The sequence below is a fragment of the Egretta garzetta genome, unplaced genomic scaffold (assembly GCF_000687185.1).
Source record: "Egretta garzetta isolate BGI_Z169 unplaced genomic scaffold, ASM68718v1 scaffold595, whole genome shotgun sequence".
Lineage (NCBI taxonomy): Eukaryota > Metazoa > Chordata > Aves > Pelecaniformes > Ardeidae > Egretta > Egretta garzetta.
In genome coordinates, this window is record NW_009259682.1 from 236,084 (window position 1) to 261,163 (window position 25,080).

At 47.2% G+C, this 25,080-nt stretch overlaps 2 protein-coding genes across 2 annotated transcripts in view; one reads left to right on the forward strand and one right to left on the reverse strand.

Annotated features, from left to right (window-relative positions):
• The window catches only part of LOC104126070 (pre-mRNA 3'-end-processing factor FIP1-like), a 50,278-nt gene extending 38,837 nt beyond the window's left edge, over positions 1-11,441 (forward strand). Inside the window, exons 17-23 of the mRNA XM_035894047.1 lie at positions 742-940; positions 2,107-2,133; positions 4,170-4,227; positions 4,795-4,850; positions 6,029-6,227; positions 8,157-8,315; positions 10,319-11,441. Coding sequence (XP_035749940.1) covers positions 742-940; positions 2,107-2,133; positions 4,170-4,227; positions 4,795-4,850; positions 6,029-6,227; positions 8,157-8,315; positions 10,319-10,451 — 831 coding nt within the window. The 3' untranslated portion in view covers positions 10,452-11,441. The remainder of the gene's footprint in view (positions 1-741; positions 941-2,106; positions 2,134-4,169; positions 4,228-4,794; positions 4,851-6,028; positions 6,228-8,156; positions 8,316-10,318) is intronic.
• Positions 11,442-14,356: 2,915 nt separating this feature from the next.
• Positions 14,357-25,080, reverse strand: part of LOC104126061 (ligand of Numb protein X 2) — a 19,840-nt gene continuing 9,116 nt past the window's right edge. The window contains exons 5-9 of the mRNA XM_009638565.2: positions 24,875-25,057; positions 23,620-23,794; positions 23,236-23,446; positions 18,281-18,439; positions 14,357-16,970 (exon numbers count right to left, since the gene is read on the reverse strand). Coding sequence (XP_009636860.2) covers positions 16,835-16,970; positions 18,281-18,439; positions 23,236-23,446; positions 23,620-23,794; positions 24,875-25,057 — 864 coding nt within the window. The 3' untranslated portion in view covers positions 14,357-16,834. The remainder of the gene's footprint in view (positions 16,971-18,280; positions 18,440-23,235; positions 23,447-23,619; positions 23,795-24,874; positions 25,058-25,080) is intronic.

A 25,080-nucleotide genomic window follows, 5' to 3' on the forward strand; every position in this document is an offset into this window, starting at 1 on the left:
CTCCGTCGCGCCCCTCCCCCCCCCCCCCCAAAAAAAAATATGGAAGCTTTCCCCTGTCTAAGTGCAATTCCTGGTTTTGTTTTTACATGTGATTTTGTGGTCTGTTTATTTTTTTAGTGGTCAGTTTTCCAAATTTTGCCAACAATAGCCCAAAAAAGAGTTTGCCTGAGAGAAAGAATTTGCTGGGAAATGGTTGTTGTTCCTCCCACTTACAAGCATTGATACCTGTATTTCCAGGTCATTCTGGTATCTCTGCGTATTGATCGTGCCTTCAGCAGTAGTGGGTATGTGACCTGCTTTTGTCAGACAGATGTGAATCCAGCCTTCCTTTGACCTATGTGGGTGCAATAGATTGCAGAATTTGGCCTGTTGCTGCCCTCAGGAAAGATAAATTGGGTTAAAAAATACCCAACAAACTGGCAGCTTTTAATCTGAAGCCTGTATCGGTGGCAGTTCCCATGAACAAAAGGTCGTCATAACACGGAGCTGTCAGCTGTCTTGCGCAGTTGGACATACAGCTAGAGCCTAGTCTTGCTGCTGTTCTGCGTAAGAGAAGTTCCCTTGCTTTGATCAACCTTCCCTCCTCCCCAGAAGACATGATCCCCTGGGTATAGCATAGCCTGGTCTTTCCAGGTACCACAGTGCCGCTTGTTTTGGTGCCGCTGCCTTTATGCCAGCACAGTCCTAGCTGCAGGAGCAAAGAGATTAAAATGCTCTCTTCTCGTTCCTCTGCCTTCTAAGGTCCTTGGAGACCACGGAAGTAAGCCACAACCCCCCCAGCAGCCCCAGCAGCCATCACAGCCCCAACAACCACCTCAGCAACAGCCGTTTGCACCACCAGCAGGCCCACCGCCTCCCCCACTGGCTGGGCCACCTCCACCACACTTCCTCCACCCTCCTCCACCAGTTACTTCTGTTCCACCTCCCCTGCATCCTCCAGGTATGTGTTCGTGCAGCAACACGTGGCAGTCTGAGGCTGCGAGTTAGGACATCCCAGGCTTGGAGTAGATCAAAGGTGTAATCGTTAAATGCTATGGGAGAGTCGAGCAGTCAGGTAACAGATCCTTAGACCTGGCCAGTCTTTGTTCAGTGTCTCCATCAGCCTATTTAACATTTGCCCTTGAATTCTTAAAAAACAGCAGCTGTTCTTTAAAAAAATGTCTAGGCTTTGTTTCCACAAGAGCGCCTTCGGGTGCTACCGATCTGTTTGCTTTATTGATAAATGTAAAGAATGTTCCAGGGGGCATAGGCTCTTTTTTCTGCGGACCCTTTAGAGCAAGTTTACAGACATACTGGCCACGGCCTAAGACACATTTGTCTGTCTTCACTTCCTCCTAAGTCCGTGCATCTTCTGACCCAGCCTGAGTCATGTCTGTGCCCTCTTGCTTCTGGCTTAGACGGCGCGTCGAGGCTGAAGCGAAGGCCACGCTCTGGCTTTCCCTGGTCCTGCAGGCAGCAGCCAGACTGCGGAGGAGTCACCAGGAGCGCATCGAGCAGTAACTCCTGTGTTTTGCACTGGCTCCACGTGCAGAATAAAAAAATACGGTCAAGGCTTTTAATCTGAGGCGGCTTTATTACTGCAGTACTCGCTGGTGGACCACGGTAGATTTTCCTACTGCCTTTCATTAAAATGATTGGCAAAGTCAAGATAAATTGTTCGCTCGTTCTTTTGGTTGTTGGCCAGGGTGTCTGATTTCACTGTGCAGTTATGATTGACATTTTTTTAAAAAAGTTTAAAAAAAAACCCCAACAAACAAGCAAAAGGACACCCTGGTGCCTGCAGCAGGTTCTCCTCTCCAGCTCCTTCAGCTGTCCTGAAGGCCAAATCAATTGTTTGTGTGGTGACACTTGGAAAAAGGAATCCTCCGATTTAAGAGAGCAGCAACATTTAAAATTCTAATGTAAAGGTAAAGAGATCATCGTTTGGGGAAAACGATGCCGTTTGTAGGCTACTTAGCGCTTAATAGCACCAATTTTTCTGCTGGTCTGTTTGCTCAAATATGTGAAATGTATTCAGAAGTGTGCTTTTAGGTTTAGCTGAGGTACAGAGATGATGCGCTTTACCTGTTGTCCTCACTTGCTCTGCTTGCTGCTTTCTTTCCACAGGTCTGCCACCACCCGGTCCTATTCCAGGTAGGTGATAACTTGGATTAAGTAACACGAGACCCGATGGCACCCAGGCCCATTTTCGAGCACAGTTAATTTAAGGCTAATAAATGCCAATGCAGCGTGGAACTCTAGCTGCTTATCTTATATTCTGGACTTAAATAATAATCGGTCGGGCTTCTTAATATGAAATTGTTCTGTCTCTGAGGACTAATCTAGAAAGTGAAATGGAGAACATCAGATGGCAACACCCACTGAGATTTGAAATGGTTTAGTTCCTGTCATGGCATTTGCACAGCAAAAGTCCGAGTGATAAATTGGTGCTTTCTGTAGGGATTTGGAGTGTGAGACTGAGCAGGACAAACGCCGTTTCCATCAGAAGCCTTTGCTCCCTGCTGTGCAGTAGAGGGGGTGAACACTAATAAAGAAATGGAACAACCAATCTCGTGCCTAACTTAAGAACCCCACTAATTCAGAGCTACGATAAAACTGAGTTTCCTCTAGCTGTAATTTTTTTTTTTCCTGCTAGAGATTTTGCCTAGTCTGGGGAAAAATTTAGCTGTTTGCACGGCAGAGCTTTTGGAGTAGATGCCGTACACCTGAAAATCCAAGGCTGAGGGTGACTGCGTGTAGGCAGTCGGGCCGCTGCCTCTGTGGTGCACTGTGTGCTTGATTGACGTACTTGCAAAAGATCTGCACCCAAAGTGCTTTGGACTTGATGTGCTTGTCCTCGCTGTGCGTTGGACGGGTAGGACTTGATGCACAGCTTTTGCGTCCATGCTTTTGTATTCGTGCTCTGCCCTGGGCTTTCTGAATGGAAACATGGAAAACTTACACTAGCTGAGAAAATTCCTGTGTTTGTTTAAATGTCACTTTTCATACTCAATGTACAATAATATTGCAGAGCTGGTTTTCACTGTTGCACTAGAAGGAACTCGCTTGTAGTAAGCTTGGATTTAGACAAACTATGTTGTAGTGAAACTGGATGCAAACTGGTCTTGATTGTAGACGTCGTGGCGCCCAGTTGCTGGTCAGGTGCATTTAGATTAAAGTTGTTTGGGAGGAGCGAGGTGGACAAAATGACCAGGCTGTTGCAAAGAACTTCCACTTCAGGTAACTGGCTTGGAAAGGGAGATGAGGGAGAATACCTGCTAATTATAATGATGATGATGGTCCACCACCATTAGAGTTAGGTGCTTCTAACAGTAGTACTTTGAAGTACTGGGCTTGGTGAGCAAGTGTGATTGAAATGCTCTGGGCATTGCATTTTATTGGGAGATCTTAGAAAAGGAGGAAAAAAAAAAGGCATCAAAGAGTCCCCCAACTTGTTTGTAGCACAGATCTTCACTAGCTGAGCTGGAGGTTTCAGGCTACCTCTTTTTTTTCAGATTGGTCAAGGTTGAGGACTTTGGCTTATGGCACTTCTGGAAGTGGCCTTCATAAACTTCTGCTTAATTCTGCTTTCTTGAAGATACTGCTTTGTGATTTTTGTACAGTAATTCTTCATGTGTTTGACGTGGGGCCCATTTTTGAAGTGTCAGACCTTTCAGACAAAACTCTGCGTCGCTGGTGCTCTGTCTTCTCATGATTTTTAAGTGTATATCTGCTCAGAAAATTGGCTTTCTTTAAAAACAAAACAAGTGGCTTCTATGTTATGTGCTTTGTAAAAGACAAAATTACTCATTTTCCTCAATGGAGCAATAAAACTTCTGCTGTAGTTGCACCGTCTCTGCATCCCAAGAAGCAGACTTTTCTGTCTTCCAGAGGACTGGAAGGGTTAATGTTTACTCCTTAATGAATCTTACGTTTAAGTTGAATAAGCCAAAATAGAAGGTTGTTCTTCCTTTATTTTTATTTCCATACCCCTACAGAACTAACACAGCTGTAGGGTTTTAATTTTGGTAGGAGATAAAACCCTGAAGGAAAATTACTCCATTTCAAACGGGGCCTTGTTTAGAGTAAAAGAGATGCTTTAACGGCTTTTAACTGTAAACAGCAACGAAGTCTTGTTCGCTCATGGCAAGCTGCGAGGTCTTTGTGATGACTTGTGCTTCTGTGTCTAGGGTTGTTCCCGCCTCCTCTGGCGCCGCCACCAGCTCTCCTCATTCCAACCTTGGATGGGTAAGACCACACCTGGGCTTGAGCCATCGGTACAGCTCCTCCGTCGAGAGGGAGGGTGGAGGACGTCTGAAATCCGTGCATCTGGCCATGGATAGGGCTGGGGCAGAGGGCAGAGTCCCCAGGGAATGAATCCTCTGCGCATTTACCTTGATTTGTCACGTTCCTGGCACAGGAAGGAGCCGGCAAAATCTCGGCGTGTGCTTGGGTCTAGCGCAGGGTAGATGACAGCATGCTGTGTTTCTCCAGATGTGTTCTGGAAAGATTCCCCCGGTGCTTTGTAAGCACGGGTTATTTCCCAGGAAGCTGCCTGATCTACAGAAGGGAGGGGTAAAGCAGGGCAAGCAATTGAGTTACAGCGGTTCCAGAGGCTGTGGCAAAGCAGCTGCACCTGTATGCGTTTCTGAGAGTTTGCAGTGCAAAGTGAAACACATCCACTGAAACCGTGAGTTCCCCATGAGGATGTTCCACGGACTTTCAGAAAAAAAAAAATGGGGTAAGCGTGCAGCACAGACACACCTGCAAGGGGTCCCTGGTGTTAGTAACTCGCATCCTTTTCTCTCTCCAAAGCCAGCCAGCCAGCTACAACAATAGGCAGCCTCCTCCGTTCGGCTACAACTCTGCAGGTGAGCACTGAAGATAACACACAGTCAAACTGCTTCTCGCTCTTCTCTGGTATTTGGTAGCTTAGGCTTTTCATAAGCTGATGGACATTGCGCTTGCGGTAACTGCAGGGTCTTGCTTGTGCCCCAAACTATCCCAGTCACTAGAAACACAGTGCCGAGTTTGACTACACCGGCTGGTGTTTGGAAAGCTGAATGTTTTGCAGCAACGATGAACGTGATTTTGTAGTTGAGTGCTAAGCCTCGGTCACTGTTTTCAGTGCAGATGCCCAGCAACAGAGGAGCTTCCCCATGTGCCTCAGCAACGCATCCTTGTGCTTGTTTGCACACATCCTTGCTCGCACTCACTCACGCTCTCTTCCTTTTCCCCCACCCTCAGGGACAAGCACAACCATCAGCCTGGCATCTCCTCCCTAAGCTTTCCAGTGCCCCCTTCCCCCATGCACTCATCCGCCCTGCCTGCAGGCAGCTCGCTCCTCTCCTTCTGCGAGGGAAGAGGTAGTGCCGGGACTTCAGCAGGTTTCCCTCCGTGTTGCCAGCCATGCCCACCTTCTCTTCCATTTCCTTAGTGACCAGCACTCGGAGTGGCAGCTCCTCGCTGGGCTGCAGGGACAGAACGCCAGGCAGCACCTCGCTGTCTCCTCTGCGGGAGGCGGCTGGAGGCCGTCCTGAGAAAGGGGAGGCTCGAGTGCTGCCACGCGCGCAGCTTTTCGGCAGCCGGTGCTGCTCCGGGGTGTGACCTCGCTGGTCCAGCTGCGCAGGCCAGCACCTGGATGGGGAAGTGCCTTTGTCCTTGAAGCCAGGATGTCTGGGAGGGATGGACTGAAACTTTTCTCAGTGGAGAGCTTACGGCGTGCCCTATACAGCAGGACCTATAGAGAGCCAGAGCTGGGGGAATGCGTAGCCCTTGCAGTAACGTGCCGTGTAAGGGGCTGGGGGGATTTTGCAGCGACGTCTGTAAAGTATCTGGTCTTGCTTCTGTCTTCCTCAGGGAAAAAGGTGTTCACGTGTCCTTAGCAAACTGCTGAAAGTAAAAAGGGAGAGCGAGGACAGGAGGGAGCCGGGCCCTTTGTTGTCTCCTTGGATTGAGCTGTACTTCCAGAGGGTACCTTTGGAGCGGGAGGGCAGAGAGGATGCTGTTAATGCTTCAGGTGAACAAGGATTGTGCTCTCTCGCTGCAGATTCAGGTTTCATCAGCTACCCACCCATCTCCACATCCCACACGCCCTGGGTGACGACGGTGGACAAAGGCACAAGCAGTTCCAGCAGCAGCCATTGGGAGTACTCCGGCTCGAGGCGCGAGAGGGAGCGGGAGCGCGAGCGGGAAAGAGAAAGGGAGAGAGACCGAGACCGCACTCCAACCACTAGTGAATACAACAAGTGAGTGCTGGTTTTTGGCAACTTCTGCTCACAGCTGCCCAGCGGGGAGCTCTGGCCTTGCCCTGGAGCGCAAGAAGGCGGTTGGTCAAGGGGTGGGATTATAGATTGTACCAGCTTAATTTTCTGAAATGTCTGGGGAAGAGGTATTTCGGATCTTAATTTTCTGAAATGTCTGGGGAGGAGATATTTCGGATCAATCACCAGAGGACAAACGAGGAGCCAGTGTCACTGGCTGATTTCCCATGTCTGTTTTTTGTTTAAATCCAGCAGAACCAGTTACGCTCGCTCTCCCACCTGTAATGTGAGGCCAGTAAATGAAACAGCCCCTCTCTGCCTACTAGGTATTTCACAGCTCAGTCTGGAAACGTTGGCCATAGAAGCTGCTGCTTCTTGTCTTCTAAATGCAACTGTCAGATCAAAGGAAAAACCACCGATGCTTTGCTCAGCTCTCCCGTAGAGGCTTGAGTGCCATTCACCAGGAGTCAGCCATGAAACGTCAGTCCTTAACCAGGCGTTTCTGCGAGCAGCGCTGGGGACAGCCACCTTGGTGGGAACTGGTGTCATCTCTGGCGACAGCAGTGCCGGGAGCACTGGGGAAGGGAGGCTTTCAGCCTCCCAGCGTTGATCTGGAGAGCTAAAGCGAAGGCTAGGCAGCAAAGACGCTTTGTGAACCCATCGCTTTTTTGTTCTGTCACAGGCAGCGTCAGTGTTTTGCAGGCTTCAGGCTCAGAAATACCAGTAGTCCTTCAAAACATGATCAGAATGCGCGTTCCTGGCAGAGGGGTGCTGCCTGACGGGGAACATCCTGGTCCAGGGGGTGAGCAAATAGGGCAGCATTTTCCTAATTTTCCCCCACACACACCCCCTTACAAGCTTGTGGGCACTGTGGGTGGAAGGGGGAGGAACAGAACAGAGCCAAACTTGCCACACTTTGAAGAGCTCAGACTCCGCGCGCTTCCTGAGCAGGTTCACCCTGCAGCCAAGTCCTGTGATCAGCACTCCTGAGCACGTTTCTGGGGGCTCTCGAGCGTGCTGTCCTCTAAGATCATGCCTGGGCGAGTAGCCGTGCTCAGTGGAGCCCTTTGGAGCACTCCCAGACACTCGAGTGATAGTGGACATCTATTTGTCTAGCTTGTTTCCCTGTTAGGATGATGTTTCAGACTTCCTTTCTCTCAGAGTCTGAGTGTTGTTTCCCACAGTGGGGCTTGTTACACCTTCAGATTTTGGCTTTCAGAAGCTGAATGGGGACTATGAGATGTAGAGGGGAGTGGGGAATGTGTCTGAATTTGCCGACTCCTGCATGTGGATTGAATGAGGTGCCTTGAGCAGCCAGTTTGGTGTAGGCAGAAAGACCACGTCAGCTGTACTCGCAGTTGGAGTTATCGAACGTGTGGGGAAGAAAATAGTCCCTTAGTCTAACTCACGCAAAAGAATTGCAGGTTACCTGGGACAGTAGTGTTGTGAGGCAAAATCCAGGCAGAACGATGGGAGGAACGCGTTTGTGTTGGTTTTGAACAAGGTGGCTGGATGTCTTGGACATATTCCAGGACTGTGAGGGCAAAAGCCCTGCGATGTTGGCCACGTGCTACTCCCTTGGCAAATCCAGGGAACAGATTTTGTAAACCCTTTGCCTTGAGAGGCCGGGAGAAAGCCGTGATACTCAACCATTTGGATTTATGAGCTATGTCAGGCAAATGGAGAAAGTTGTTTCACTGTGGTTAGAAACGGGGATTGGGTTGCAGCTTGGGTTCCATAAGCAGCAGCAGCTCATCCTTACAGGATTTGTCAGGAGCAGCCTGTTGATAGAGTTAAGAGGTGATGGATTTTGCTGGTGAGGATGGGGTTCTACAGTCCTGTAAACCTGGCTCCTGGGTTTCAGGTCCCCGAGTGGCGTGTTCCTCTGCCTCACTTCTCCTTTCTCTTCTTAAGTGATGATGAACGATACCGCTACTACAGCCGAGAGCGCAGCTACGACTTCGAGCGTGACTACCGCCGGAGTCGAGATCGCAGCAGGGAGCGAGAGGATCGTCACCGAGAGCGCAGGCACAGAGACAAAGAGGAGAGCAGCAAGCATAAGTCTTCGAGGCGGTAAGAGCTGCCTAGGGTTGAACTGGGCCGGTGACGGGAAACACAGCTTAGGTGCAGAGGTGGTGGTTGATGTTCTCAGAGTGAACTGTTACCCTGGGTCATCCGGGCTTCCTGTGACCTGCTGATGTCCTGAGATGTGATGCCCAGGCAGAGAAAGTGCTCCCTGTAATAGGGAGAGGAGTCCTTGGTGTTTGTAAGTTCTCAGTGAGGCGGCTGGCGGGATGTCAAATCACTGCCAACAAAATCGCAGCGCCGATTGACGAAGGAGAGGTTAACCTGTGCTAAACATCACGTCAGAACAGCGTAGCTCCCGCTGTTAGGGAAGTACACACAAAGTAAAGTGCAAAACCATAAGAGAAGCATCAGCTTTCGGTATGACGTGTTCCTGTGCAGAAGAGCAGAGCTTGCTTCAGTCTGAAATCTCTTGGAGCAGCAGGCCGAGCACTGCATGATCAGAGCTCTGGGCCCAGTGCTTCTAGGCAAGGTCGATGATGATCTGGACAAAGGTGAAACACTTTGGGAGCAAAGCAGGATGTCCTAAAATCCCAGCTTTTCTGGAGAAAATGCATTTGCTACAGATGAGAGGATTCTCCCAGCAAAGTAACAGGTCTGGTCCCCAGTCCGAGGCAGCGCTCCGTTGCCGTGTCAGTTTACATCCTGGTAAGGACTCGAACAGACTTGTTTGGTTTCTTGGTGCTTCAACTTGCTTCCTTCTTTTAGATGAAATCCACGTCAGCTCTGGAGGTAACTACCCTTGTTTTGAAACTGTTACCAGAAAAACTCCTATGTAATGATGGGAGGCAAAAGGCTGTTCTCATCCTTGAGGAGATGAGTAAGTTTTCAAGAAAAAGGCCTGGTTGCTGAAGGGTTGGAAGCAAAGTGATGGGAAGAAAGGCCAGGACCGCAATCAAAATTGGAACATAAATGGAAGCTGAAGTGATACCAGACTAACAAACCAGTAGCTTTAACGGTTATTTCTCAGCTTCCTCTACTCTGAATTGAAATTGAGTGTTGGGTACCTGACGGCATGAACAAAGACACCAAAGCAGTGTCAGCCCCTGCTCGAGAGCTCGATGTACGGAACTGGGCTACTGCAGGAGCTGGGAATGAGGTGACTTCCTCTGCTCCTTAAGCCACACACCGATGCTCTCTGTCTTGCTCAGAGTGGTAGGAAGGGAAGTGTTTGGTAGCTGAAGCAAACAGAGGAGTACTTCTTGTTTAAGGCCACTTGGAGTGCATACCTGAGTCCCTGCTTGAGGCGCTTTGAGCCTCTTAAGACATTTGCAGGAAGATGAAAGGGGTTCCGTGTAGTTTCTAGTTTACTGCAAATTGACCAGTCTGAAGGAAATCACTGATGCTTGTTTAAATATTAAAGGACAGTCACGCTGTTCAAGCATAAGCCACTGCCGCATTGCTGTCCACAAGGTGGCTGGAGATGTGTTGAAGAGAGGCAGCACCTTTTTTTTTTTTTTTTCCCTTTTTTTCATTTTAATGACTATGAAACCATTTATTAAACAAGTCAAAAACTTACTCAAAGCCAGGGGCTTTTTCTTCCTTCTCTCAGCAGCCTCAGTGCTTCCCACTGAAGCTTGCGATGTGTCACAATGGTTAGAGCTCCCTTAGGAGTGGGAAGGGTGCAGAGGTGGTGCTTATAAAAAAAAAAAAAATACAAAAAGGATTCTGACAGCGGTCTGCCTAGCATCCTGCCCGCCTCGGCCGTGTGCTGACGCAGCACGTGGTGTAGAGCCACCGCCTCCGGGGGTTTGCATAACCCGCCCTTGGGTCAGCCACAAGGGATGGCGGATCCTCCCGAATAACCACGATGGAGCCTTTCAGTGGCACCGTGATGCCCTCAGCACTTCTCATCCCTCTCCTGTTAGTGTAAATCAAAGCACGCTCTCCCCGCGCGTGCCGCGCAGTCCGTGCCCTTGGGTCTCTTGGGCAGAGCCGTGCCCATGCGGGCTCTGGTGTAACTTTCTTCTCCCCTTCCTTCCCCACCGCAGCAAGCAACACGAGAGCGAGGAGGGGGAGAGTCACCGGCGCCACAAGCACAAAAAGAACAAGCGTAGCAAAGAGGAGAAGGAGGCCAGTGAAGACGGTGCCCAGGAGGGAGAGGAGCAGGACGCCAAGGAGTAGCCCAGGCCCGCCGTCAGCCCTCGGCAGGAACTTCCTCCTTTTGAACCAGCGTGGCATTGGTGATGTTTTGTTGGGGGGTTTGACTTTCTTTTTCTTCATTATTTTTTTTATTATTTTTTTTTTTTCCCCAAGGGAAGAGAGGCTGACTCTGGGTGAGCAGTGAAGCATGTGGCAGTGGTTTGAGAGCTGAGGCTGCACATGCAGTTACAACTTTTTTTTTTTTTTTTTTTTTTTTGATAGGAGATGAAATACAGCAGTCCTAGTATACAAAGCACTGAGCTACTCATACGCATCCCTAGGGAGAACTTCGTTGTATCAGATCCTATGGTTTCTGATGGAAGATGGCTTCAGCTGAAACTAACGCATTTCGGTAATAGTTTTTGTTTATTTTTTGTCGTCATCATTCCTTTTTGAAAAATAGGACAGTAAGTGCGACTTGAAATTTATTGTCCAAAGAAAAGTGTGACTTAGATCCCGAGAGCCAGCTTAGAGTCTGGCTTCTAGTAGTGAAAAGTCTCATCCCTGAATAAATTTCTTTATAGCTACAAAAATGTCTTCTGATTTCTCTGTGGCCAGCGGGCAGCCTGCGAGGAGGAGCTGCCCTCCCCGGGGGGCCACAGGCTCCTGCTTTGGTGCGACGGCTTTGAGGAGCCATCACGTGTGTTTACCCAGGGTGTAGAAAGACTTCAAACCTAGCTTTTTTTTTTTTCATCCATTGCAAAAATAGTTCTGTCCTATATTACACCTCTAAGTGCGAAATCAAGGGAAGACCCATAGTAAGAGCATGAGTTTCTCTTTAATTAGTTTTGACTAACTTTTTTTTTTTTTTACTAAGAGTTGAGCTGAATAATCTAGCACGGTAGAGAACGTGAAGTCCCACCTAGCAGTTTGCCCTCACGGGGTTGGCTTATTTCTGTTTGGTTCTCACCAACACTCCTGTGCGATGCATTCCTTCCCCCTAGATCTCAAAATAAATTCAGTCAAATTCCAGAGTTTGTTTGGACTTAGTATTGGTTGGGGAGGGTGGCAGCAGAAATGTTTCTGGGTGAGAACAGGGGAAATAATTATGAGGGGGTTTTGTCTGGTACTTAGGATTCTGCAGTTCTGTTTGCGTGAGTCCACAAGTGTCTTATTTTTAATTATCTTCCACTACAACTTGTTATTTAAAACTGTCTTAAATCTTTGCCTTAAAATAATACGGTTCTGAAATGATTTTCTTTTTTGTATTGTGATCTTGCAAGCCTGAGTGTCACGTGAAGCCTGCAGCCAGAGAGACTTGAGCCAGCCTAGCACTACGATAAGCGGTTCTATGCTATGACCGTGCATTTGATCAGTCATGAACTGCAAAACCTGTGGGGAGAAGAAAAGAGAGTGGGGGTTTTGTTCGGGTTTTTTTTTTTATGATTTTAATGTAGCTTTTTAAACGTGCCTTGAGATCATGGGAAACGTGTGTGCAGCGGGGAGGTGTGTGCTGAACCAGTTAAAGGGCAGGGCCCAGAATCTGGCTTCAAAGTGTTCCTCCCTCTGCAGCCGTGTCAGAGCGCTGGCGTCACACCCGGTTAGGGATCTGGCGTCACACCCGTTTGGGATCTGGCGTCAATCATCAGTCGCCTGTTTGGGCATCAGAGGAGGGCAGCAGCGCTCAGCAGGCGGAGCGAGGGGCCTGCTTCTCAGGGTGGTGGGTTTGGGCTATGATCGCCCGATAGCTTTCATGAGCTTGGGATGAACTTGCCTCTACTCAGTTGTGGGGAGGGCAGAGGAGAAATCAAAACTGGTGAGAAGGCTCCACGAGTGCTTGGTACATGTCCCCTGGAAACATGCTCGCCTGTGGCGCAGTGACAAACGTGCCCGCCCTCCACTTCCAGAGTGCAGGCTCGCTTGCATGACCTGGGAGAGAGGCCAAGCATCCTTGCCTCTGCCACCATAAAAAGCCTGTATTCTGGAATTAAGAAATCCAGTTGGGTTTTTTGTTTTTTGGGTTTTTTTTTCCAGAAGATGAACTCTGAAATTGCTAGGGCAGCTAGCACCAAAGGAGAGGCCAGGCAGTGCCCCCAGAGCAGTCTGAGCTGGTTTTTGCCTGTCTTGAATCAGGGGAAAATGCTGGCAATAGAGTTTTACACGAAGGCAAGTCTAGGGTTTGGCCCCCAGTCAGCATCTATCTTCTGGTTTTGCATGAGGTGTACGTGGTGCCTCTCTCTGGGTGGCTGGAGCTGTTATACACCCACTCCCCTAGTCTCTTGCTCTGTGGAGGTGACAGGAGCTACTCACTAAGTAGGCCTAATTAATGGTGATCACAGCTGGTTGGTGTCCCCCTGTGCCTGGGGTTATGGATGGTGTTGGGGGACAGGGGAGGCAGAACCTCCTATGGGGGGGTCAGTGCTGCAACTTCCTCTTAGGTTTTCTGAATGTTTTGACAGATGGACCCAAGTCCTTCACTGACGTTAGGAGGCTTCCGCTGCCAGAAGCAGCTGTGAATTCAAGGGAAATCGTTTGAGATGGTTTTGTTTTAATGAAATAGAGATGAAATGTTTGCCTTTAATGTATTAGAGAAGTCTAAAGGTGGGGCTTTGGAAATAATCTTTACTTATATCAGGGAACTACTGCAGGGTTCATGGTTGTGTTCCCTGGGGAACTGAATGGTGACTCTAGTCATTCTTGGAGAAGAGGCCAGTTCTTGGGCTGGTGGCATCAGTACCTGTACTGGACCAAAGCTGGAGAGGAGAAGCTGAGCACAGAACACCCCAGGTGCCAAGTAGTGCTGAGAGGGTGAACTTCACTGCCAGAGATGAGCACTTAGACAAGTCTCACTACGCAAGTGCCAGCCAGCTCAGTGGGGAGAGCGGGTGTAAGGCATCTCGGGGAGCCTCGGGCGGGCCCTTCAGCTCCATGAAACGGGCACGGCCTTAAGGAGGAGAGAGGCCAACTGCATTAGAGTTGTGCAGCTTACGGTTAAGGGTAAGGATGTTTTTTCCCCCAGACCATCAGATGCTGCCACTCCAGTCAGGGATGGTTTGTGCTGCCTGCACTGCAGTAGTAGAAATCACACCAAAACCTAACACAGTTCTCAGCCTGGACATGTAATTCCTCTGGGAGCGGCAGCCCCAGCGTTGCCTCTCAGTTGCTGAGCTGTGCAGCACGCCTAATGGGGGAGTTAAGCCTCGTTAAATAAAGCTTTATTTATTCCCTGGGTTAGCTTTTCAGTCCAGTCAATTCTGAGCCCCACAGGCGCTACTGGGCTGTGTCCAGCCTCGCATCCAGCAGCAGGGGTAGACTGGGGGGTGTGGGGGATTTACTTTTGTTTGTTTTTTTTCCCCCAGTCACAGCCATAGCATGTACAGCTCCTTTCTCCAGCTCCTGTCCTGGGAGGAGCAGAAGGCAATTACACTGTTTCCAGCCTCACAGGGTCAGTTCCTTGGAGAAGTGTCTGTTGAGGTGACCTATTCTGGGGGTATTGCCTCATACATTGGAAAGAAAGGTTAAAAACACACCTATAATAAGTGTTTTTCAGTAATATTACAATAATTTATAAAGGCATCAAAACAAATTCAACATTATTAACAAGCTGATCTTGGAAACAGTACTTAAATTACTAGGAGATTTTGGTGAAGTTGAAGGCACCTTGAAAGGAGATGGAGTAATAGCAAAAACCACGCTGCCTTCTGCAACGCCCTCTTTGCTTACTGCCTGACCACCAGCTGTGTGGCTGTCTCCTACTGTACTTCATACAAAGTGATATTTGGTACTACTCAGTAGGAATCGCCCTCTCTATCTACGTAAGTATTTACTTCTCCATACCAGGCACAGATTCTGCACAGTGATTGGAAAGAGACAAAAATTGCTTCAGGTTCTTCTGTTCCTTTGTGTCAGATGGCAGTTGAGCCACTAGGTTTCCACGGGCACCTTTCTGACTTCTGAATTATTTTGTTCTCAGCATTCAGTAGGAACAACAGGGGGGGGGAAAAAAAAAAAAGGCCCCAGAGCCCAGCTGGCCACACACTGTTTCTGCTGTTGAAGTCCAGAGCAGTATTTGTCAGCCAAACAAAGAGGCCACACCGTGTGCCAGGGAAGCTTTTGTGACGATGGGATCCTAAGCTAATTCTGTATAATAGACTCTGATAACAGGCCCTGCTCACTACGGCCTTAAGCTAACAGCCCAAGGAAGTGAAGTCACTCTGTGCGTCAACGACTAAGTCACCTAGCAAGGACCAATTCTACTCTGCAGCAATAGCTAATTATGATGTAGCCAGCCCTAAGAAAAAGCACCTCTTAAGACAATGATGGGCACTTACCTGCAGTCAGTTTACTACAAGGAATTCAGCATTCGTTCTGGGTAGCATTTTACAGGGGAGAGAAACTCCTTTCATTCTTAAAATCTGAGCTGGCCCCATAAAAGGTACAGCAGAAGCAGCCTAAGAGGAAAGATCCCTCACTGCAACCTGGTTTGAAAGATCTGATGTTTCTACTGCTGACTTAACAGCCTTCTATAAAGGAGGGAAGTGCTGCTTTATGTGGAGTTTCCAGGTAGGAAGTTAGCAGGTAGGCGTCATAGGTCAAACCAACCTGCCTTGGCGTCAATTCTTTTACTCTAAATTGTTAACTATACAGTGGGTTTGAACTGAAGCCAAACTGGGCCCACTGTCCTGGAGGTAGCTTATTTCATACAGTCGGTACGATGTGGCCGAGGCAGCCAACGACCCTCTGAGCTTACCCTGATCCAGCGAGTTGACAGTTTGCTCCAGCTGCAAGAGGGACGTGAATAGGACTGCAGGAGCTCATCTCGCATGCCTGTGTCAGGTACATCCTCCTGCCCCTGCCTTAATTCTGCATCTGAGCACTGGGAAACTGGCAAAAATATAAGACAGCATCCTGGGACAGAGGTCTCTTGTAACAAACCTGTTACTTACTATCTAATTTCTGTGGGAAAAGCTGATCATTTTATTACATCATAAAACCAAGGAAACCAAGCTGAGGAAGGGGAGGAAAATTTAACAGATTCCTTCTCTCTGGTTACTGTGATGGATGCACTCAACTCCTTAACCGAACTAGCGGTAGTTTGGTGTAGGCTTCAAAGGAGGTAAAGGCCTGAAGCCATAGCCCAGCCAGGAACTTCTCTGGTTCCAATCTGTTCTGTGAAAACCCACAAAAGGAGCAGTGACAGTGTGAGCATCCCTGTCTGTGAGCTTGGAACAGCCATCATGCAATTAACACATGAATAGCATGTGGCTTTTCCACGACGTGTTTATCGAGGAACAAAGAAAGGTGTGTACAAGGAGTCTCATCCATACCTCTTCCATCACATTTAAGTTGACTATAAGCCAACCACTTTATTCCATAAATATGACAGCCTAAGCGAGCCTTCTTTGAGCTCTCCCTGCTAAGCAGCTGGCTGCGTGGCGGTGATCTCCCCTTGAGCAGGGACACCTCTCTAGGTTGCTTCTCAAGGCTGAGACACCTCTCACCAACTGCAGATCTTTGGTGAGCGCCCGGTATCACGCATAACCTTGTATTATGGTCACTTTGATTTGTGTCTTGGTAGTTCTGAATCATTGTTACATCCTTTGTGCAGTAAGTAAGAGTGAACCTGGCTACTGAACTCTAAGTCCTACTTCTATAACATTGTATTTCAGTGAAACCACCTTTGCTGATACCTTTGACAGTGGTTCTTCAAGTAGTCTAAATCACCTATTGGCAACAAATTGGCATAGGTGGCAGGATCCTAAATCATGATTTGCGACAGCTACCTGGTGATAGGACCTTCATACAAGTCAACACAGCTCCACCATGCTAACCCAGCAGCTCTTCAGCTGAGAGTATAAACACATTCATTAGGTTTCAGTAAGCAAAATATATCAAGACTGGGGGCTACAGGAACTGCTAAATTGGATCCACATCTTTACAGTTTTATTAGTGGCTTTTAAAAGCACGTATAAAATGACTCAGTGTCTAAGAATGGCAGTCAGCAATCAGCAGAACTGTATTAAACTAGCAGGGGAAATGGGACAGTCGTGGCTGTTTTAACCTGTTCAAAATACTAAGTGGAAAGCAGAGCTCTAAAACTGAGGAAAGCGCCTCAAAGGCAATTTGCAGAGAAGCGCTGGAAAAAGAGCTTTCTCTGCAACGCCGATTCTGAAGGGCTGTAATGAGCCCAGGAAGCTACAACTGTTCAGATCAACCATTAGTTTGAATCCAGCAACCAGATTTGTTGATAACCTCAGCACAGTAAAGAAATGTTTTCTCCAAAAAGGAAGCTAGAAGCCTTCCATGGCAATACACTGTGTAGCACGAGTTCAGCGTTCCTTTGGTTTGTCTGGCACGTGTTTAGCTTTGTGTGATGGCCAACTGGTATCTGATACCTGAAACTGTTGCTTATTTTGTTTGAGCTTTCACACGAGGCTTCCCGGCCAGGACACCACAGTAAGCGTGACTTTGTTCCTTTGCTCCTTCAGCATTGGGATTAGTTCTGAGTTGCTCATTCCTATCGCCGGCACTCCGTTTACTGCCACTATTTCATCTCCACACCTAATCAGAAGACAGGAAACATGCTTATCAGGACTTGGTTAATTATCATTAACACTGCATCCTAGGACCCCCAAGGTCATCTAGCCCACCCTGAGCGAAAATCATCAACTCAACTCTGTTGAAACCACTTTTTCCACTAGATGAAAGATTAGGGGCAAGGAATGGACGTGAGCAGAGCGAGTGGTTGCAGTCAGAGGCTTGCTTCTGAGTCAAGAGGGCAAGGGAAAAGAAGGACCATGCTGGTACCAGAGTGACACAGCCATGAAGGTCACCAGCAGCGTGACCAGCTGGCCAATCAGCAGAGGGAGAAGTTATGGAAAGCAAATTTGCACTGATAAACACTCATCACCAAGGTCGTTCCTACAGCTATTTGCCTAGCAGTCACTAAGGTGAAGTACACACAACGCTGAAGCGTGCCGTCACGTTGCAGCTCAATACAAAAGAGGTTTCAGAGTCCTGCCTGCCCTGCCCACCTCCATGGCACACCCAGCTATCTTGAGTGGTTGTACCATTCAGCTGTGGTGATGGGAGGTGCTGAAGCCAGCCAGCCACCTCCCTTGGGTCTAATGGGGAAAGCGCATTGCTGTCCCAGCGCTCAGATAGGAACCCAGCTGACCCCAGTCCTTCCACCAAGGCTCTGACCCTGTTTTCAGGGGAGCAAAGCCCAACTCCCACCACTGAAACTATGTCCCCTGCAAGACAGCAGCCTCACCTCTGGGGGTTTTTTTGTTTGTTTGGGTTGGGTTTTTTTCGGTTTTGGGTTTTTTTTTGGGGGGGGGGGGGGGGGGCTAACAGTCCCGCACTTGCAGCCTGCTGCATGCTTGCTGAGAAGCCAGCTCTGCTGGTTCCCAGAGAGAACACTGCAAGAAGGTTCTGTGTGGTCCTCTGGCTCCACTATTCACGCCTCCGCTCACTAACAAACAGATCAGCAAGGCTCATTCTAAGTTTCCTGCACAGGAGAGCTTTTGTTGCTTCCATTCAGTCCTAATCCAGGAGATTTTATACTTTGGAACCTCCAAGCTTCAGCTCAAACATCCCCTTTCCACTTTTATCTGGTTATTCAATTAAAACCTTTACAGCCTTTTAAAACATAACCGTTAATTCCTTTTAGTTGCACCTTTATAGAGAAACCAAAAGTTTGTTACATCTTTGGTAACAGTATTAACCGCATAAATGAGTATCTTAAGAATTAGAAGTCATTAACTTTTAGCTCGAATAGTTAAAAGGGTAAAAGACAGCGCCTCGGTAAGACAGTGCATCCTGACATAAGGACCCGTGTGTAAGCACCCCGCAGGGCAGCGCATACGTACTTCAGTTTCCTGTCTCGGAAGGCAGGAGTCCCAGGCACGATGGTTTTGATGAAGAATGGCTGGTTTCCTTTGCTTTCCTCAAAGCCTCCAACAATGCTGAAGCCCCAGCTTTCCAGGTTGCCTTTACTAAGGACAATGTCTTGACAGCAATGAAGGTAGCTGTGAAAGCAAACAGGCATGGTCAAAACCAGAAAAAGCTTATGAGTGTGTTTCAAGGAAAACCACCCAACCAGAAAATTATCTTTTCCCTTGCGGAAAAGCGCAGCTTTGTAACAGCTTCATATTTATTTTCTTTTTTTTAAGGACTTGAAGCAACCCCTTTGCAGGGCATATTGTAGGGCTAATTCTCAAATCTGAAGATGCCAATCCTTTAGAAATCTTTTCTCAGTAGTGTTAGTGCTAGTTCAAGAGTTGAAAATCACCATTCTCTGAAGGGGTCTCTGACCTGAAGGATTGATTCATTAGTAACTTCGTGAATTCTACTAAGCACCACGCACAGTACTAGTGACAAAAACCAAATTAATCCTGAACAGCAGTTACACCCATGCAATTAATGAGGCTCAAGCTTTTTTTAATTCCATCTGTATGTTACACACCTGGTACAATGAAGGCATTCTGCAGCTACGTATCACTGATGGAAAGCAAACATAGAAGGTAGGGCAGCCTTTCTTCTACTAACTACCAAATCAGAATAGGAAAGGTCTTTCCTGCAGGACCCACACCCAGGACTCCTGCATATAGTAAGATGCTGGATTCCTCGGAGAGAGATCACAGGCCACTTATGAATGCCAGCCACCAAGGTGTCTTCTCAGTAAGCCTGGGGTACACTGCAACGATAGGGCTGCCTTGGAGAATGTGATATATAAGTGCTAACAGCACTTGCTCCTTGAGTTTGTAGCACGAAGACGTGCAAAGCCTTTGCAAGGCATCTGAAAAGGTGTGGCAGGAGCGCGGGCAAGCATCTCGTGTACTCTGGCTCGCGGTCAGGTTACATTCTGGCACGGAGGCACTGCCAGGGCTACACTGTGTGAAACTGCCGCTGATCACCACACTGAGGTGTTCCAGCAGCTAAACTTTTCCTAATAAATGTTTTTGCCTCAAGGGCTTTGCTTGAGAAGTTTGCAGATGAGTTTCAGATTTCAAAAGCCTTCTCAGTTAACTTCTCACTAGGAGAAAAATCCAATTATCTACTTTCAAACTGTAATTTACTTTTGTACAAGTTCTTCGCACATAAACGCTGGAAGACCCAGCCCTAGCTTACTGAAGCCTCCATGGTTTTCTTCTACTGGTACCACGCAACTGTGAAAACAGTTATGAGAAACGTATGTGGCAGGTAGTGCAAATACAGGTAGCCCAGAGAGCAAGAGCAGTAAGCACTATGTCAGCATAGAACATAAATAAAAACTTTAGACACATTCTCCAGGAGTCGGAAAAGGCTGTTTGCTAGAAATCAGTTTTCCATAGGAAAAAGGGGTTTGGGGAAGAGAAACATTAATTTACTATAATGGCAAATCACTATGGGAAAAGAATTTTAGACTTTACAGAAAGTAAAAGTCCAAGTTTTATTCTGGCAAACACGCTGCTGAGTTTGCAGTTCGCATCCCTTCCAGAGTTCGTGGAGCGCGCTACTCCAGTGGGGCCGTGGCAGGGAACACCGAACAGTTGTGGCAGAAAGAACTCAGGCTTCACTGGCTTCAGATAAACCTCAAGGAAGAAGGCAGGAGGAAAACTGCTTTTCTACCCCCCCCCCCCCAAGAATTATCCAGAAGCCACACTGTGCATGGTTACGGTTTTCAAGTGTCAAGGCTTTTACAGAAAAAAGATAAATCTGTAAACTTGGTATTTCTAGTATCTTTAGGATTCAGTGTGCAATGACTTAGGACGGACACACCCTCCAAACCAGCATTTTGAGACAGTATTTTATACTGTCGGTAGCTGGTATGGATTTAACATACTACGAAAAAAAATCAAGTAAAGTTCATATGCTGTCTTCTGTGACACATGCAGTGATGATGATAAACATTCAGTAGCAATTAGTAGCAGCATACAATTAGCTTGGAACACTCACCGCCACCATTAGTAATAAAGCAAAGAATGGAGGAGTTAAGTTTACAAGGGCAGTAGAGCTACCCACAGCTGTATCCAAGAAAGATGCCAGCCACCTGGTTCGGTACAGCCGATACTAGTTGCCGGAGGTTAGATGGAAAAAATATTACTACACTCTCCCTCTTATGGGGATGTTTGTGTCTTTGTTGGAAGTGTGCAGTGCTGGCCATAGTCAGAGGGGAAAGGTGCTCCGAGGTTACACACCGAATGCTGCGGTGTGAAAGTAGCCTTAGGCGCACAGAGCGCTTTTCTTTCAGGAAGAATGTGACCAAGATGCTCACATTATTAGCCAGGGTCCCCAGAAAGGCACAGGACCAGGGCTGTCATCTCACTCCTAAAACCTTTGCGCAGCAGTAGCCTGGCACGTAACCCAAGTTCTGCAGGATGGGCTACAGGGGCCCCACATTCCAGAAGCAGCAGATTACCCAGTGTGCCGAGGTGACAGACGGTATGTGACATAAACAGAAAGCCACAGATACAAGAATCAAAGCTAGAATTAAACAGCGTGAGCTCAAGCGTGGCAACGACTGAATGCACTTCCCTAGCCTTGAGCACTAACTTCCAACGCCAGTCTTTCAGCATAAAGTTCAGCTTCAGACTGAAATACATGGGTTCCCTCTAAGGAGGAAAGGGTATTTCTGGTGGATCGTAGTACTAACTAGAAAATAAAAGCTGAACAAAACCGAAATCACACATGCCATCAGCAAGAAGCTTTAAACTTTCACACTACTGCAGAACGTTTTAGCATACTGAAGCTACGTCTGCTTTAGCAGGGCAGCCCAAAAGGAACAGATCCGAGCGAAACAACCGGTGCGGAGGACACGAGGTCTGGTTTTGGTACGTTTCAGGGGATTTTCTGTAATCTAGTGTTAGTGTGGTACAATGGGCATTCCTCTGCAGCGCTTCTGGTTTAGTCCCATACAAAAGGATCCCAATTTGTGCAGGTCAAGACTTCTCTGCAAAGTGAACTAAAAACAGCAAGTGAGGACAGCTGGGATTCTCGCTTCAGCAGCATGTTCCTGAGCCAAAGTCAAATGCTAGTGTAGAGGCACACTGAACATTTCCAGGTGACAAACAAGGATGCCTATTTCAGTTTATGGATTAAAAACTATCTGATCGTGCCAGCTACAATGACAAATATAAATACCTTGCTTAGCTGAAAAAAGGCAGATTCTTAGTGGCTTTAGGGAAATCATTCACTCTGTGGACGACGAGCTAATTGCGACCAGATCTTACTATGAATGGATGGGAAAATGAGTGAGGAAGCACAAGAATTACAGCCATTTTTACTGCTGAAAACAAGATTTTGTCAGATCCTAAAATGACGTAACCTTGCTTTGCACCTCCTAAGCACCCTCCCATCCACAGAAGAATGGCAGATGAATTCAGATGCCCGAATTCAGGTCAGAGTGAGAAAGGGAGACTGAAAAGCAGAAAGGGTGTCTGAAATCATTGCTCCTTGCTTCAGTACAGTACCAGGCAAATGAAGGGGAGCCAACATTCATACCAGCAGCAGAATTTCGAGCAATGTATTAAGTGGCAGGTGAAGTCAGCATGCTCTTGAAATGAAGGCAGGTGGCCAATGAGTGAAGAGTGAACTCCAGCCCCTGTAGCACAAAGAGCGTTGAAGCTGCTAGCTACCAGACATCCAAATAAATTGGAAAAGGAAGAAGGGAGAAAGTACAGCCAGGTTTTGCCTTGCTATACTTCACTGCAGGAGCACCCATGAGGAACAAACTCCAGCCAGCACCTGAGGGTTTGTGTCAGGTTTGGGCTACCCAGGTGCAGCCCAGGCTAGTTCGTACTAGGCCTGCACAGAACAGACAGGCCGATTCCCTGGGGAGAGCAAAGGAAACTGGTAGGATGGTGCTGAGTACAAGCCAAGTTACAGCCGCTCAAGACACAAAAGCTACCTTCCTTGGGTTGTTTGTTTAGCATTTACAGGCTGCTAAGTAACACAAAGGGAACGTAACAGAGGCTTTGTTAGTATTTCTTCTTTCAGGTGCCTCAAGAAATAATCCGAGCTTCCCACAGAAGGGTTTGGCTTTACTGTTCCACGTGCATCTCCTCATGATCCTCCTCCTCCTCCAGCCAGCTGGAATGACAACAGACTACCTTTCACAGCTGAATGTATTTTGATGAAACTGCAAAAGTGAGCAAACCAGAGGTTCACTGCTCCAGGAAGGAGACAGAAATTCAAGCTTTCAAAGCCCCAACCCTGTCATCTGGAACTTACCACGTTGCTGCTAAAAATCTGTGCTAAGCCTACAGTCCAAAGCTTTGCAGCAGGAAAACTCAACTATTCAGAATCATTTCTGCTTCATGCTAAAGATGACACAACTACAACAGCCAAAAAGAATCAGACTGAAAGAATGCCTGCCCCTAACTGAGATGATCAGATCAGAAACTGTAAAACAGCACAGGTGTCTGTTGGCTTCTGTTATGCGATCCAGAAAGAGCCACATTTCAGTTAATGATATTTTAGCAGAGACCATATCTATGTTGATTGTAGGTCAGCTCAGTGCCTCAAATGCCAGAATCTATACTTCTTATTTTCTGTGTCAGTTCTGTTAGGAAAAAAAGGTTTTCAGGAACTTCTGAAATATGGTTACTGTCCAGCAGAAGTGGGGGAACGATGGGTCACACTATAAAAAGCAGTGCAAGTTTCTTATGCATTCATTATACTGTGATCTCACTGACAAATAAGGCTTTCCACTGCCTTAGAGCTAAATGAGAATACCAGTAATGCTCCCAAGTCAACCAACAAAACAACAATTAATTCCTCATATTTAAGTGAAAGTCAACTCTGTGATTGAACAGTTCTCTGTACAGTCACGGAACAAACGTACCTAGGCAATCCAAGCCATGTGATCCAGAGAGGAGACCAGCTGAATCCTTGCTCCTTGATGTCCAGAGATGGCTCTGTCGAGTTCAGTGAAAGGATTTCCAAGGCTTTCAGTATGACTGAGTGGGAAGCTGCATTAGATTTCAGTGCTGAGACAGCTTCATAGTAGTTCAGATGAGACAAATCAATGCCATTTATGCTCAAAAGTACGTCTCCTGTTGATTAAATAAGATAGGATTATTACACACCTTTTGCTATAATGCCCATTTCTGCCTCAAGGTCTCAAGTGGAATCCTGGTTCCAACCTCACTTAGTGTCCAAGTCCAGCTCCCATTAAAAAAAACCCAACCCAGTTCCTAAAGGATAAAGAATCTGAGAGCCTCCTTACCTCGCTTGATTCTGCCATCCCTGAAGAGGCATCCGATGGGCTGCACACTCGTTACATATATAGGGAGCTTGTTTTTGTTATCCCTTCCGCCTCCAATTGTAATTCCTAAAGATTCCTTTGGTTCTTTTTTTATTGCAACTGTCTTTTCATGACTTACATATCCCTGAGGTAAATCCTGCAAAGGAATGACAGTACAAAATGCAGCTTCATTAAGGCAATTAACATGAGAAGCCCAGATCTGGAAAAAAATAACAGAACATCTTGCATCTTTAATCTAGAACATTTCAGCAATGCTGCTGGATGGCAAAGTCAGCTTCTCGTGTACTTGCTCTGGTAGAAATGCTACCCCGTATTTCCGAAGTGGTACCACCACGACTGAAGCACTGCTCTCCTAATGATCCTACATTCATCTCCTGTAAAGAGATGCTCACTCTGAGGAGAACAACTTTGCACTGAGGAACAAGCTATGGACTCATTTCAAGGCCATTCATATGAAGCAATCAACCTCTCTCTACTACTAAATGTTTAGGTTGTAGTGAAAGCATACATTACGGTGTATGCTGTAGAAACAATAAATGGTATTCTAGGATTTAAATTGAGGAACCACACTCCAACCATTTATGACAGCTACTTAATAAACTCCAGAGACACTTGAACACAAAAGTCGAAGCAGTTGTAGCAAGTTTTCTCACTCAAATGGAAGTTCTAAACATAGAGCAAATCTCTCTTGGTACAACAGACTGGCGATTCTCCTCTTGCTCCTGCTGTTCCTTACAATATGCACACAGATGGCCGATGCAACACCAAGTCACAGGAGCACAGTGTAATTTGTGTACTTTCTACTTTTGCACCACAAAGCCCTCTAGCTCCAAACCAGAAGCGTAACTTCATGTCATTGTGTAATACCCTGAATGTGCTTGATGGATGTTGAGAAGCGAGTCCCCAGCGTCCCACGGATGGCAAATTTCCCGTTGCCCTTCCCAGACAAGAAAGGATTACACACTCATTCTGCATAAATGCTAGAGACATTTAACGGAATTGTGACACGTTTTTCCCCAAGAACTGTGTTTCCCAGTAGGTGACCAGTGTATGGTTCTCGAGTACCAAAAGCCACAGACCTGCTGCTTTCCAATAGATCAAGAAGAAACGGAGCTACTGATTGGTCTTAGATGATAAATTGCCATCACGGAGCAAACATAATACATCTGCTAGACCAAGAATAACCAGCGCTTTTGTCGTTATTTACAAAACTTACCTTCTGATAATTAGATTTTCGTCTATAGTGATTCTGGTCTAGTCGTCTCCGATGGTGCACCGGGCTTCCTCCATTGCTACTGCTGCTGCTGCTGTTATTTGATGTGCTGCTGTCCTCTACCGGGTCCGACAGCTGTACGCCTGGCTGCCTCAAGACGACAAAGTTCACCCTGGATTCAGTGGTCTGCCAGGAGAAACAGAAAGAGT